The sequence below is a fragment of the Corythoichthys intestinalis genome, chromosome 21 (assembly GCF_030265065.1).
Source record: "Corythoichthys intestinalis isolate RoL2023-P3 chromosome 21, ASM3026506v1, whole genome shotgun sequence".
Taxonomy (NCBI): domain Eukaryota; kingdom Metazoa; phylum Chordata; class Actinopteri; order Syngnathiformes; family Syngnathidae; genus Corythoichthys; species Corythoichthys intestinalis.
Genome location: NC_080415.1, coordinates 26,513,224 through 26,528,447, shown reverse-complemented (window position 1 = coordinate 26,528,447; position 15,224 = coordinate 26,513,224). Strand labels below are relative to the sequence as shown.

The following is a 15,224-nucleotide window of genomic DNA, read 5'->3' as shown; positions in this document are numbered from 1 at the left end:
ATTATCTTCCGCTTGTTCCGGGGTCGGGTCGCGGGGGCAGCAGCTTTAACAGGGAAGCCCAGACTTCCCTCTCCCCAGCCACTTCAACCAGCTCCTCCGGCGGGATCCCAAGGCGTTCCCAGGCCAGCCGAGAGACATAGTCTCTCCAGCATGTCCTGGGTCGTCCCCGGGGCCTCCCGCCGGTGGGACATGCCCGGAACACCTCTCCAGGGAGGCGTCCGGGAGGCATCCGAACCAGATGCCCGAGCCACCTCAGCTGGCTCCTCTCTACGCGGAGGAGTAGCGGCTCGACGCCGAGTCCCTCCCGGATGACCGAGCTTCTCACCCTATCTCTAAGGGAGAGCCCGGACACCCTGCGGAGGAAACCCATTTCGGCCGCTTGTATCCGGGATCTTGTTCTTTCGGCCACGACCCAAAGCTCGTGACCATAGGTGAGGGTAGGAACGTAGATCGACTGGTAAATCGAGAGCTTTGCCTTTCGGCTCAGCTCCTTCTTCACCACTACAGACCGGTGCAGCGTCCGCATTACTGCAGACGCCGCACCGATTCGCCTGTCGATCTCCCGCTCCCTCCTACCGTCACTCGTGAACAAGACCCCAAGATACTTGAACTCCTCCACTTGGGGCAGGATCTCATCCCCGACCCGGAGAGGGCACTCCACCCTTTTCCGACTGAGGACCATGGTCTCGGATTTGGAGGTGCTGATCTTCATCCCAACCGCTTCACACTCAGCTGCGAACCGCTCCAGTGAGAGTTGGAGGTCACGGCTTGATGAAGCCAACAGCACTAAATCATCTGCAAAAAGCAGAGATTCAATGCTGAGGTCACCAAACCGGACCCCCTCAACGCTTCGGCTGCGCCTAGAAATTCTGTCCATAAAAGTTATGAACAAAATCGGTGACAAAGGGCAGCCTTGGCGGAGTCCAACCCTCACTGGGAACGAATTCGACTTACTGCCGGCAATGCGGACCAGACTCTGACACCGGTCGTACAGGGACCGAACAGCCCTTACCAAGGGGCTCGGTACCCCGTACTCCCGGAGCACCCTCCACAGGGTTCCCCTAGGCACACGGTCGAACGCCTTCTCCAAATCCACAAAACACATGTAGACTGGTTGGGCGAACTCCCATGCACCCTCGAGGACCCTGCTGAGGGTGTAGAGCTGGTCCACTGTTCCACGGCCGGGACGAAAACCACACTGCTCCTCCTGAATCCGAGATTCGACTTCCCGACGGACCCTCCTCTCCAGCACCCCTGAATAGACTTTACCGGGGAGGCTGAGGAGTGTGATTCCTCTATAATTGGAACACACCCTCCGGTCCCCCTTTTTAAAAAGGGGGACCACCACCCCGGTCTGCCAATCCAGAGGCACTGTCCCCGATGTCCACGCGATGTTGTAGAGGCGTGTCAGCCATGACAGCCCTACAACATCCAGAGCCTTTAGGAACTCCGGGCGGATCTCATCCACCCCCGGGGCCTTGCCACCGAGGAGCTTACCAACCGCCTCAGTGACTTCAACCCCAGAGATCGAAGAGCCCACCTCAGAGTCCCCAGACTCTGCTTCCTCAAAGGAAGGCGTGTCGGTGGAATTGAGGAGGGCTTCGAAGTATTCTCTCCACCGACTCACGACGTCCCGAGTCGAGGTCAGCAGTACACCATCTTCACTATACACAGTGTTAATAGTGCACTGCTTTCCCCTCCTCAGACGCCGGATGGTGGACCAGAATTTCCTCGAAGCCATCCGGAAGTCGTTTTCCATGGCCTCACCGAACTCCTCCCATGTCCGAGTTTTTGCCTCGGCAACCGCCGAGGCCGCAGTCCGCTTGGCCAGCCGGTACCTGTCAGCTGCCTCCGGAGTCCCACAGGCCAAAAAGGCCCGATAGGCCTCCTTCTTCAGCTTGACGGCATCCCTTACCGCTGGTGTCCACCAGCGGGTTCGGGGATTGCCGCCACGACAGGCACCAACCACCTTACGGCCACAGCTCTGATCGGCCGCCTCAACAATGGAGGTGCGGAACATGGCCCACTCGGACTCAATGTCCCCCACCTCCCCCGGGACAAGGGAGAAGTTCTGCCGGAGGTGGGTGTTGAAACTCTTTCTGACAGGGGATTCTGCCAGACGTTCCCAGCAGACCCTCACAATACGTTTGGGCCTGCCAGGTCTGGCCAGCATCTTCCCCCGCCATCGGAGCCAACACACCACCAGGTGGTGATCAGTTGACAGCTCCGCCCCTCTCTTCACCCGAGTGTCCAAAACATGCGGCCGCAAGTCCGATGACACGATTACGAAGTCGATCATCGAACTGCGGCCTAGGGTGTCCTGGTGCCAAGTGCACATATGGACACCCCTATGTTTGAACATGGTGTTCGTTATAGACAAACCGTGACGAGCACAGAAGTCCAATAACAGACCACCACTCGGGTTCTGATCGGGGGGGCCGTTCCTCCCAATCACGCCCCTCCAGGTCTCACTGTCATTGCCCACGTGAGCGTTGAAGTCCCCCAGTAGAACGAGGGAGTCCCCAGAGGGGGCGCTCTCTAGCACACCCTCCAAGGACTCCAAAAAGGGTGGGTATTCTGAACTGCTGTTCGGTGCATACGCACAAACAACAGTTAGAACCCGTCCCCCCACCCGAAGGCGGAGGGAGGCTACCCTCTCGTCTACCGGGGTAAACCCCAACGTACAGGCGCCAAGCCGGGGGGCAATAAGTATGCCCACACCTGCCCGGCGCCTCTCACCATGGGCAACTCCAGAGTGGAAGAGAGTCCAACCCCTCTCGAGAGGATTGGTACCAAAACCCAAGCTGTGTGTGGAGGAGAGTCCGACTATATCTAGTCGGAACTTCTCTGCCTCACACACCAGCTCAGGCTCCTTCCCTGCCAGAGAGGTGACATTCCATGTCCCAAGAGTTAGCTTCAGCAGCTGGGGGTTGGACCGCCAAGGCCCCCGCCTTTGGCTGCCGCCCAACTCCCTACGCACCCGACCCCTTTGGCCCCTCCCACAAGTGGTGAGCCCATGGGAAGACTGTGCAAACCATCATATTGAAATGGAAGGAGCATCAGACCACTGCAAATCTACCAAGACCCGGCCGTCCTTCCAAACTTTCTTCTCAAACAAGGAGAAAACTGATCAGAGATGCAGCCAAGAGGCCCATGATCACTCTGGATGAACTGCAGAGATCTACAGCTGAGGTGGGAGAGTCTGTCCATAGGACAACAATCAGTCGTACACTGCACAAATCTGGCCTTTATGGAAGAGTGGCATGAAGAAAGCCATTTCTCAAAGATATCCATTAAAAGTCTCGTTTAAAGTTTGCCACAAGCCACCTGGGAGACACACCAAACATGTGGAAGAATGTGCTCTGGTCAGATGAAACCAAAATTGAACTTTTTGGCCACAATGCAAAACGATATGTTTGGCGTAAAAGCAACACAGCTCATCACCCTGAATACACCATCCCCACTGTCAAACATGGTGGTGGCAGCATCATGGTTTGGGCCTGCTTTTCTTCAGCAGGGACAGGGAAGATGGTTAAAATTGACGGGAAGATGGATGCAGCCATATACAGGAACATTCTGGAAGAAAACCTGTTGGTATCTGCACAAGACCTGAGACTGGGACAGAGATTTATCTTCCAACAGGACAATGATCCAAAACATAAAGCCAAATCTAGAATGGAATGGTTCAAAAATAAACTTATCCAGGTGTTAGAATGGCCAAGTCAAAGTCCAGACCTGAATCCAATCGAGAATCTGTGGAAAGAGCTGAAGACTGCTGTCCACAAACACTCTCCATCCAACCTCACTGAGCTCGAGCTGTTTTGCAAGGAAGAATGGGCAAGAATGTCAGTCTCTCGATGTGCAAAACTGATAGAAACACACCCCAAGCGACTTGCAGCTGTAATTGGAGCAAAAGGTGGCGCTACAAAGTATTAACGCAAGGGGGCCGAATAATATTGCACGCCCCACTTTTCAGTTTTTTATTTGTTAAAAAAGTTTAAATTATCCAATAAATTTTGTTCCACTTCACGATTGTGTCCCACTTGTTGTTGATTCTTGACAAAAAATTAAAATTTTATATCTTTAGGTTTGAAGCCTGAAATGTAGCGAAAGGTTGCAAGGTTCAAGGGGGCCGAATACTTTTGCAAGGCACTGTAACGTAGTGGAGGATTACAGTATGTTACGCTACTTAATGCTGTTATGTTATGCTACGCTATGTTATGCTATGATATACAGTGATCCCTCGTTTACGAGGTTAATGGGGACCAGAACCCCCCCAACACACAAACACAAAATTTTTTGGTGTGTGTTCTCAGTATTTATTCAGATTTAGCATCGGAAAGAGATACATATATGACATGTTTTTTCTTTTTTTTCCCTCAAATTAAAAAAAAATGGATACATATAGTTTAATAAATGTTTTTAAAGCGCTTCAAATGTAATAATTACAGAAGAGAATAACAAGAATAAAATAGTAGAAAATTGCTTGTCTTTATTAAATGCTTCATTGAGTGAGTCCACTCAAATCCGCTCAAGCTTACACACAATGAGTTGCCACAGCAACTGTTTAACAAGTTAAACGATGATTGACGCATGCGACGCTTTGAGGTTCGTGTCTCTTGCACCATCAAACCCAAACAACTGTCAAACATTGTTAACTTTAATAAGCAACTCCAGTGCACTGCCACCAACAAAGAGCAGGGAGAGGGAGGGAGGGAGAGTGAGACTACGTGATCGGCTCGGGACAGCTCATCTGTATTTTTTTGAAAAAAAATCCACGATGGACTGAGAGCGCGAAGTTTGAAGCGCTAAGTAGCGAGGGATCACTGTATTGTGTACGTGACATGGCATGTTACGTACTGTTTTGTGTACGTAACATGGCATGGCATGGATATTTAACGCTACATTAATAATTTAACATAACACGACATGGCGTTATACTGTTACGTTGTTATATCATATTGTTACGTTATGCTACGCTATGCTAAGTTACGTTAGGCTTCGTTACATCATATTAAATTTAAGCAAGAAAATACACAATTCAACTAAAACAATTTTTGTTTATTTGGTAACACTTTATTTAAATGCTTTTGACAGGGTCATAAGGCTGAAGTCATAATCATGACATCTCTCATGAACATGAATAAATAACAGATGTCATTTAGTGTCCTGATCCCCTATCAAAGATCTTAAACCCTAACCAGGGGTCGGCAACCGAAAATGTTGAAAGAACCATATCGGACCAAAAAAAACAAACAAACAAAAAATGTCTGGAGCTCCAAAAAATTAAAAGCCTTATACAAGCTTATAATAAAGGCAACACATGCGTTATGTATTTATAGTGAGGAAAATAAGTATTTAGTCAACTACCAATTGTGCAAGTTCTCCTACTTCTGTTTTTTTTTTCCACATTCTGTCTCTCATGGTTGAGGTTTACCCATGTTGACAATTACAGGCCTTTCTAATATTTTTCAAGTGGTAGAACTTGCACAATTAGTAGTTGACTAAATACTTATTTGCCCCACTGTATTCTCCAACCCCATCTTTTTCCATTGTCAAACATTTTTGAAAAAGCTCCAGGGAGCCACTAGGGCAGCGCTAAAGAGCCGCATGCAGCTCTAGAGCTGTGGGTTGTTGACCCCCGCCAAAACCTAACCCTTGTTGCAGGCCTTTAAGGGCTAAAGACATTTGAAAATGACATAATTTAACAGTGACATCTGTCACAAGTATTCATTCGCATTCATGACAGGTGTCTCATGACACAGTTATAAGAAACATTCATTTAAAGTGTAACCATTTATTGTATTAGGGCCAGACTATTTCATCTATTTAACTAATTGGCTGCCATCGACGGTGATGGACTTCCAATCCATTTTGATTAACTCCCACTTCAAATAAATTAGGCATTTATTAATGTCAAAGGCAGCCCTTGACGATGATAGACATCTATGTGGCTCTTTTCATCCTTCTGCTGTGAAATTAAATGAGTGTGTAACTAATAGACATCTAATCCATTTGAAGTGGGAAGGCTGCTATTCGCTGCCTCCCTCAACTACTTTGCAACTCCAAAATATGACAAGAAACCACATAAAAACGGACCCCGTGCGCCTTATCACGAGTACCTGATGCGCCTCATCCCATCCGTTCTCATCCCTGGTCCCCAGCTTGGCTCCGTAATAAAGCAGCGTCTCGCAGCAGGAGGTGTCGCCCCCTGTTAGCACGCTGTGGTACAGCGGGGTCAGGCCACTGCGGTCTTTGTAGTTTGGCGAGCATCCCAGCGACAGCAGAGCCTGGCCAGCCGGCAAAACTGCATGGATTTACGCCGTAGAATAAAGGAGAGAAGAGAAATAATGGCACCTTACCAACAGGCCGCTGTGATTGTGAAGCCGGACTGCTTTGTGCAAAGCAGTCAGGCCATCTCGGCTTCGAAAGTCCAAATGGGCTCCGCCTTGAACCAGAGCTTTGAGGCCTTCCGCTGCTAGTCCTGACTGAGCGGCTACAGTTAACGGGGTTTCTATGGGGGAAAAACATTTCAAAATCTGAAAGATTTACTCACTGGAAATAACAGTGAAACAGAATCATTGGCTACCTCCGCTCTCCGGGTCGTGAAAATTTGGATCGAGGCCTTTATCGAGGAGTTTGACCATTTTTTCCTGCGCTCCAGTCTGAACGTAATCCATGAATTTCTTCAGATTAGCCTGAAAAGAAGGCAGGGAATGTAAGGAGGAATATAGTTGCAAAAAGCGCTGAGTAAAAGAAGAAAATTACCTTGGTGCAGAGTTTGGAAAGAGCCTTTTCGTCCAGATTTGTTTGTTTGTACACTCGGGTTTTGTATCGGAACTGAGGAGAAGACAAAGACAGGTTTTGAACTCCTCATGCCTGAATTTAATTTGAACAAATGTGTGTCAAAAAGCATTGGAGAATACGTATGGTAGTACAATAATAGTAATAATTAAAAAAAAGAAGAAAAAAAACTAATCAGAAAAGTACAACAAAAACTTGGTACAACAAATTTTTTAAAAATCATAAAAATAGGAAAAATTTTTTATTTTTTTTTAAATTTCTCCCTTTTCATGTATTTTCTAAATTTAAAAAAATCATGTTTTTAAAAGTTTTCAATGTAAATGTATTTTATTTTTGATAAGTTTTAATCTTCTTATATCTTTTTCATTTCAGCGTTTGCAAATTATCTGTATTTTTTTCCCCAAGTCTGTTGTGTTAATTCTATTTTATACATTTTTAAAATATACTTTAATATTTCTATTTTTATGTGCCTATGTATTCCTGCAATGTTTTATGTATCTTTGTTAACTATATATTCAGGCATCAAGGGGTCATTTTAAGCATGAAAAAGTTGTTGAAATGAGCACAGGAAATGTAATAAAAAAATAGAAAATTATTTTAAAAAAGGCGTGATAATGGCAGCCGATGAGTTAAATTTTACAAGAAAGTCACATTTTACAAATAATTTACAGCTGTTATAACCACCTTATATTATAATTATTACAATGATGTCATTGTGTTTATTCACCAAAAAACCCATAGTTGCTAACATAAATTCCATCAACAGAGGGCGCTGTTACATCATTGTTCACTTTTCTTGCTCGAGTGTTTTCAGAGCTTTTTATTAAGTTAAAATTCTTACAATGAAAAATAACATGAAAAAAAATTGTAATCTTTTGCAGCCAGGAGGCCATTTCCTACCTCCAGGTAAGGAACACCTTTCTCAAAGGAATGCGAGTATTCTCGCAAAGTCCTTTCCTCCTCCAAGAATTTGGCGTCGCGACCTTCTCCGGCCGGCTGGAAGAGGCCATAGTTGTAGACGTCCCACAGGGTCTCGCTGAGCGAGCAGATGATTTGCTGCTTGGCGTTCCACACCGTGCAGTCTTGGTCAAACTGGACGCACTTCTAAAACACACAAAGGGCAAATTTGGACAACAAAGAACCAATGACCGCATTAACGCGTCTCATCCACCTGAGACTCGTTATAAACACAACTACTCTTGAAATTATGTGCGTGAATGCTTTCTGTGGGATTTCATGGTCATTTGCACACAGTCTTTTTCTCACTTCACATAATTTTTTAAAGTCTTAAGTCGCACTGTAGGGGTGTTCAATGAGTATAAAGTGCACTGCTCAGCATAGTCCATTTTTGCCCTTCTATACATTGGGCTGTTAGTTACCCATAGGCCCGAATAACTCTTATTGGCATGGCAACCGCTTCATTAGAAGAGGCAGGCCCCCGTTGCCGTAGCGACATCTCTGCGGCCACTCCAGGGGATACAGCACAGGACATGGACGCATAAGATTATATTACAGAGTATATGTGTACTAGTGCTGACACGACTAATCGATTAACTCAAGTAATTCGATTAGAAAAAAGCTTTGAATCAAATTTTGCTGCTTCGAGCATTCGTTTAGTTAGTGGCGTAATAATAGTTTGTTTTGAAAGTGTTTGCATGTAGTTTTATTGATTTGGGTTAGGGTTAACTAACTGTTGCTCTAGTAGCAACAGTGAATATGACATAACTCATTTAACATGACTGAATCCAGCTGCTCCCTGTTCAGGCCAACATAAGCTAATGTTTTTTTTGTGCACTTATAATTTAGTTTATAGGCACATTTAGCGTTTTTTTTTTTTTTTTGTAGGAACGTGTGTTTGAACAATTTGTTAAGAGTATTGTAAAAAAATAAAGATTAAAAAAAAAAAAATTATAGTGGACTTTTGCTATGCAGTTAGCCAATTGATTTTTTTGTAGTATTTAGATCCTCATTTATTTCTTTTAAATACTTTTTTAGATCAATTCCTTAGGTGGAAAAGGGAAAACAAGAGGGTGCAAAAGGGAAAAAGCAAACACCATCCTTCTTTGAGGGAGTCCAAGTCCTTTTGTTTGTCACCTCAGAAAACATAACGGAAGTAACATGGCGCCCTAATTTCTTAGGTGCAAAAGGGAAAACAAGAGTGTGGAAAAGGGAAAAAACTAACACTGTGCTCCACTGAGGAGGTGAGAGTACATGCGTGTCACCTCAGAAGACTACTGTGACCTAGCACCGCTATTCCCTAGATGGGAAAAGGGAAAATAAAAGGGTGGAGAACGGTGTAAAATAGGACTGCATTACAGTTTCCATTCCAAGTCAAGTTGATTATGAGGTGTTTGGCATATTCTCTCATCACTTCAATAATATTGCAGATGTTTAGGTGGGTTTGTCAGAAGTATACTATAGAGTGTATTCCATAACCGTGTCCCATCCCTCCCCAAACTCATTAAAATCCAATTAGATGATTAGCAATTACTGCTACATTGAGGGCAGATTAGCTGACATGTAGAACAGCAAGCATGTAAAGGAGATGATTGGTGGGAGGGGGATTACACAGGGGTAAAGTAACTCGCCCAGTCGTGCTAAGTGTGGGCTTGTCAATTTTCACCTGACGCCTCCGCATTAGAACTGCTTTCAGGGTGGATTAGAGCCAGGTTGAGTAGTAGAAAATGGTTATAGGTGACCTTTGGGCACATGCTTACATGTATGCAGTCACAAGCTCATTATTTTCTCTCACTTCTTTCTGCGAGTCCTCACCCGCCAGGCTTACAAAGCTGCCAAAGAGAATGTTTGCGAAGGTCAACAAAGGCCAAGGACTTGATTTTAGCCAATATTTGAAAAGCATGTTGCATCCAATCATCCGTCTTCTGTGACTTTAAATGTCTTTATTACTAGTAAACAATCAATTTGAACTGAGAGACCTGCAGCAAATGAACAAATTGGATTGGACGTCTAGAGCCGTCAGAGGCACTGAAAAATGAGCATTCACAGCCAGTCCTGCAAATTTTAAAGAACTGGACTTCTGTCGTTGTCAATAGCAGGCAATGCGCTAATGTCTTTTGTTAAAATTTGTTGGTTGTGTTGTGGAAACTATGCACTTACTGTTTGTTTGATATCAGGAATCCCAACACGAAACACCATCGTGGTCAGAAAGGCGTCCTCCATCGGGGCCATGGTGGTCATGCTTCTCTCCATCAGCGCTCTTCTCTTGTGCACCGCTTTTAATCCCGCTTTATTGGGCGGTTGATGATCGGATGTATAAGCCAGCACCCGGTTTCCCGGCCTAGCGAGGCGGTCCACTCTCTGCCCTCCTACCACGACGGCCAGGTCGCCGACTTTGCCTTCCAAGGAGCGCCGCCCTCCCGTCATTGCCTTCCAGTCTTCTAACCGTCCGTTCCGGACATCCCGTCCGTCTTCCCCTTTTCGGGTTTTTCCAACTCGCTCCTCATCCTCGGTTCCGTCCTCTTCATCATTGTCATCCTGACCGGGATAAAAGCGCTCGTTACTTTCCAGCATCGTTCGTAGTGTGAGGGGCATCGATGAAATGGCTGGGCGACATCACTGTCATGGAGACAAAATCAATAACCCTTAAAAAGAAGGAAACATATGTCAGTTTATAGTAATTTCATAGCAAATTACCATCTTTTTTGGACTTTGGAAGTGCACTTTTTAAGTAATACTTTAGCTACCTTTGATGATGAATGAGTAAAGGAGATGTGGTCTATTGTGTTACATTAACAAGGTAATGCAACAAGATCCACATGGTCCACATATTCTAGCTGGCTCAATATAAACAGAGTGATGTTAGCGGGCAAGAGTGAGTTAGATAAGCAATTTAGCTTCACATGAGGTCGAGGTCTTTATAGTCTGGTGATATAATGAAGCAAAGCCGCGTTTGAAGCACTACTCAGTGCCAACAGCTCGATGGTAATGAAGGAAATTGCCACCTTCGCTGAATAGTTCATTTTAATTGTTTTACTGCCTTGAACAAAGACTGGATTGGAGTTAAAAGGTTTGGCCGTACAGTGGACAGCTATTCAAATTTTGACACTTAGGACCTTTAATCCTTTATAGGGCAAGTGACTCTTTTTTGCTCATTTAAAAAACAAATACTGTATTAACTTATATTATTATAATATTTTTTAAATGAATAATCATTTAAATAATTATGTTTATCTAACTATGAATAAGTTTTGAAATGAATAAAAGCTAAATTAATTAAATCAAAATGAAAACAAATACAATACTCTAAACACTGTATATCTTTTTCATTGTAATTAACTCATTGCTGCTAATGACAGGGTATGTACAATTCATTGAAAAGCAGGAAAAATAGCAGAGGATAATCATGTTTTAGTCTAGAGCTGTCCCGACTAGTCAAAGTTGTCGACGTAGTCAATAACGTAAATGCGTCGACGAGCACAACATCCCGTTGACAGTAAAAGGCGTATTTAAAAATATATATTGTAACGTCGACAAAGAGTCACCCGTTTGGTTTGCAATTCCTTATTTTTGGAACTTGTGGGAACAACACGGCTCCTGTCTGCCGCAGCTGACGCCAACACAACAACTACCAGCAACAACAAGAAGACGTCTCGCTCTGTCACACCTCCCTCACTCACGTCAGCCACGTGGTGCATTTAGGAACGCATGCAAATATACCCACTACATAATAACTCGATTCGTTACAATATGAAAGTTAAGAATGGCGGACACTCGGGATGCAAGTGGGGAAAGCGGCACAAGCCCAAAAAGCAGACCAGAGTGTCCAAATCATGGATTCAATTTAGCGAAACAAAGGAGGGTGTCACTGTCGTGTGGCTTCTCGGCAATGCCGAGCTTGCATACCACGGCAGCATGGCAGCCATGAATGAACACCTGAAGCGCCGTCACCCAGGTATAATATTGGAAGACGACAGGAAACAACGTGCTGGCTGATCGTAAGTCCATATAAAGACTTTTTTTTTTTTTTTTTACTGAAATTGCCTTTAAGTGCGTCATTCGACGGAGTACTGTATTAGGGTTGAAGTCAGTATGTATGTCGCCTAATGCAATCATGTCCATAAATGGAGTTGTTTTTCACAGAAAACTGCTGACCGTTAGTTTTGCCTCAGATAATCATGGATTTTTAACTGCCAACCAGCAAAGCTCATCACCTATTTTGCAAGATGAGTTAATCACCAAAAAGACACACCTCCTTATCTGTACAGTATATAAGCAACACCGAGCCATCTGCCTAGTGTGCATTTATCTACACAGCTTTTGTTCTGTCATTGAATGCACCCAGAAATTTCTGAAATTAAAACTGCGTAGTAATGATCTCTTGCCTCCAGTCTTTTATTTAGCAATCCAGTCCAGCCGTCTCAGCTGAATTGAAAGTGAACACGCGGAGGACCTGAAAGACTGCCTCCAACAGGGGCTAATGTCGGGCTAATGTAGCTGAATAAGCAGCTATGTACTTTACGTAGCGGGTTGCCGCCTCCGTTAAAATCAACAACATTGAAAGCGTCTTGTGTTTTAGAATCAGTTTTATAAATAAGCAAATCCTTATTATTTTGCTCCAGCTACATCAAGTTACAACCAATTGAAGAATTTATACTAATGCTTCATCGTAGCTCCCAGCTAAGGTATATGTACTAGTATGTAAAGTGTGTAGCGGCTCACAGCTACATTACCCCTAGGTAATAAGACTTTTGTTCTCGTAGCAGTAGTACAACTTTAAATTCGTAGCCCTTTTTTAAAATTAATTTATTCGGCCCGAATACTCCGTCGTATCAACGTGCATCAAGTTTTTTTTCATGTACCTCACTCCAGTGATACGTGACATTTATTTATCTACGCTGTTAGTACTCACTCTTAGAACCATATAGACTAGAATCGTGTCGGAAAAATGAAGTCACACTGTTCTGAATCTGTTTACATTCCATTCTTTTGCACTAGTTAATGCCATGAGCATTTGACCTCATTGTTTGTGATTTATTATTGTTATCTACGTGTTTATTTGTACTTTAATAAAGAATTTAAGTGTTCCAAAATGTTTTTGTGAATTATAGGGCTGTCAAAATTATCGCGTTAACGGGCGGTAATTAATTTTTTTAATTAATCAAATTAAAATATTTGACACATTTAACACACATGCCCCGCTCAAACAGATTAAAATGACAGCACAGTGTAATGTCTACTTGTTACTTGAGTTTTTTGGGTGTTTTTTCGCCCTCTGCTGGCACTTGGGTAAACTGATTTTATGGGTTTCAGCACCATGAATGAGCATTGTGTAATTATTGACATCAACAATGGCGAGCTACTAGTTTATTTTTTGATTGAAAATTTTACAAATTTGATTAAAAGGAAAACATTAAGAGGGGTTTTAATATAAAATTTCTTTAACTTATACTAACATTTATCTTTTAAGAACTACAAGTCTTTCTATCCATGAATCACTTTTAACAGAATGTTAATAATGTTAATGCCATCTTGTTGATTTATTGTTATAATAAACAAATACAGTACTTGTGTACCGTATGTTGAATGTATATATCCGTCTTGTGTCTTATCTTTCCATTCCAACAATAATTTACAGAAAAATATGGCATATTTTATAGATGGTTTGAATTGCGATTAATTACAATTAATTTTTAAGCTGTAATTAACTCGATTAAAAATTTTAAACGTTTGAAAACCCTAGTGAATTAATAATCGTCTGCAAAAATTTAATTGCAAGATTAGTAAAAAAAAAAAAAAAAAAAAAAATTACACTAGTTTGCAATTTGTTAAAAAAGTCTGTGACTAATCGGGAGAAAAATAATCATTTAGGACAGGCCTATTTCAGTCCCATTGACAGCAGTAGACACCCAATCCATTCTGACGGAGAGGGGCAAATGAATGTTCCCAGTCAAAATGGATAGGACATCTACCGCTGTCAATGGCAGCCAATGAGTTTTATAGTGCCCTGTGAGGGTTTAAAAAAAAAAAAAATTATAATTCTTGTATGAACCTGTTGAGAAGGTTGAGGGTTTGAGTCTCCATCCTGCTTGTCGTTAAGTCTACGAATATTAAAAATGCTTCACTCTGAAATCAAGGTTCAAACTCATAAGTTATGAAAGAATCAGATATCGCAAAGGAATAATTCTTTCATCACACAGTGCCATTAAGACGCTTGTTAGCACTCACAGGGTTGGAGGAAGAAGTGGGCTGAGATGGTTGATTTATGAACAAATCCTCATCCAATATTGAGCTACAAGAAAGCCTTTCACTCGGGACTCAAAACAGACGAGCTGAGAGCCAGCTAATTGGTATGGAAAAGTGAACGGAGAGATGGAGCGTTGTCGTTAGCATAAAGCTGAGTAATCCGATTGGGTGCGGAAAGGCTGACTAGAGGACAACAGAATCGGCAGATGAATGAGAAAGCAGAACAAAAACAAGTTTTTTGAAAACCTCACCATAGTAGATTTTGGTAGCACTTTAAAGGGTAATATTCAGGGTTCATGTAATATTAAATTTGGTACAATCAAAAAAAAAAAAAAAAAAAAAAAAAAAGAGCTTTAATTTCTACTTCAAAAAATTTTGCTCTATATTGTCCTGAAAGAAAATTGAGCTCTAGTTTGTCCTTCCAGAAAATTGAGCTCCAAGTTGCTGTCAAAAAATTAGCACTAACCTGCCCTGTCAGAAGATTGGGCTCTTGTCCTTCCAGAAAACTTCAACGGAACCTCAGACTTAAAGACTTGTCGGCTCTAATATGCCACAATTGTTCTCTATTACTAAAATATGTGATTAGAAACACGTAAAATATTGGTATCAATTTGAAAATCTATAATATTTATTATGTTTTGACCTACAGAGGGTGCAACGTTTTGAGCGCGCAATAGACGCTTGGGGTGATGACGTAGATTATCACAGTCACTCGACGAATACCGGATTACTGCAATTCCTTTTACACGGCGAGACGTCCAACACATGTGGCGAGTACTTACTATTTGTGTTTTATAGAGTGTTTTATTACCTTTTCATTGCCTCAAAATACTTTTTGCATGTGTTTCCCTCTCATACTTTCAAGCATGGTGTTTTCTTTTGGTAGCTATAAAGCAGATTGTTGATCTGTTGATATTAGTCACCTAACATATTTAACAGACCCATATTGTATCCAATATACGTTTAAGTATTTTCTTAAGGCATCTCTAGCATGTTTTGTCTGTATGCATCCAAACAAAACAAGCTAGGATTTTAAATTGGCGTCTTGTCAGACGTTTCGCCAGTGTAGGACATTTTGGCAGAACACCGGTTTTGTCTACTGTCGTCTCATCCCGTCTTTCCTGTTCATTTTGCTTTTTTGTGCTCATTTTGAAATAACAGTGCTGTCATGCTCATTAATGTTTCTCTCAGGTTCAAATTGAAAGGACTGAATAGAT

At 42.9% G+C, this 15,224-nt stretch overlaps 1 protein-coding gene across 1 annotated transcript in view; it reads right to left on the bottom strand.

Moving 5' to 3' along the window:
- The window catches only part of LOC130909456 (SH3 and multiple ankyrin repeat domains protein 1-like), a 113,490-nt gene that overhangs the window by 82,394 nt on the left and 15,872 nt on the right, over positions 1–15,224 (bottom strand). Inside the window, exons 2-7 of the mRNA XM_057825967.1 lie at positions 9,922–10,406; positions 7,705–7,908; positions 6,769–6,840; positions 6,590–6,698; positions 6,363–6,514; positions 6,123–6,290 (exon numbers count right to left, since the gene is read on the bottom strand). Coding sequence (XP_057681950.1) covers positions 6,123–6,290; positions 6,363–6,514; positions 6,590–6,698; positions 6,769–6,840; positions 7,705–7,908; positions 9,922–10,356 — 1,140 coding nt within the window. The 5' untranslated portion in view covers positions 10,357–10,406. The remainder of the gene's footprint in view (positions 1–6,122; positions 6,291–6,362; positions 6,515–6,589; positions 6,699–6,768; positions 6,841–7,704; positions 7,909–9,921; positions 10,407–15,224) is intronic.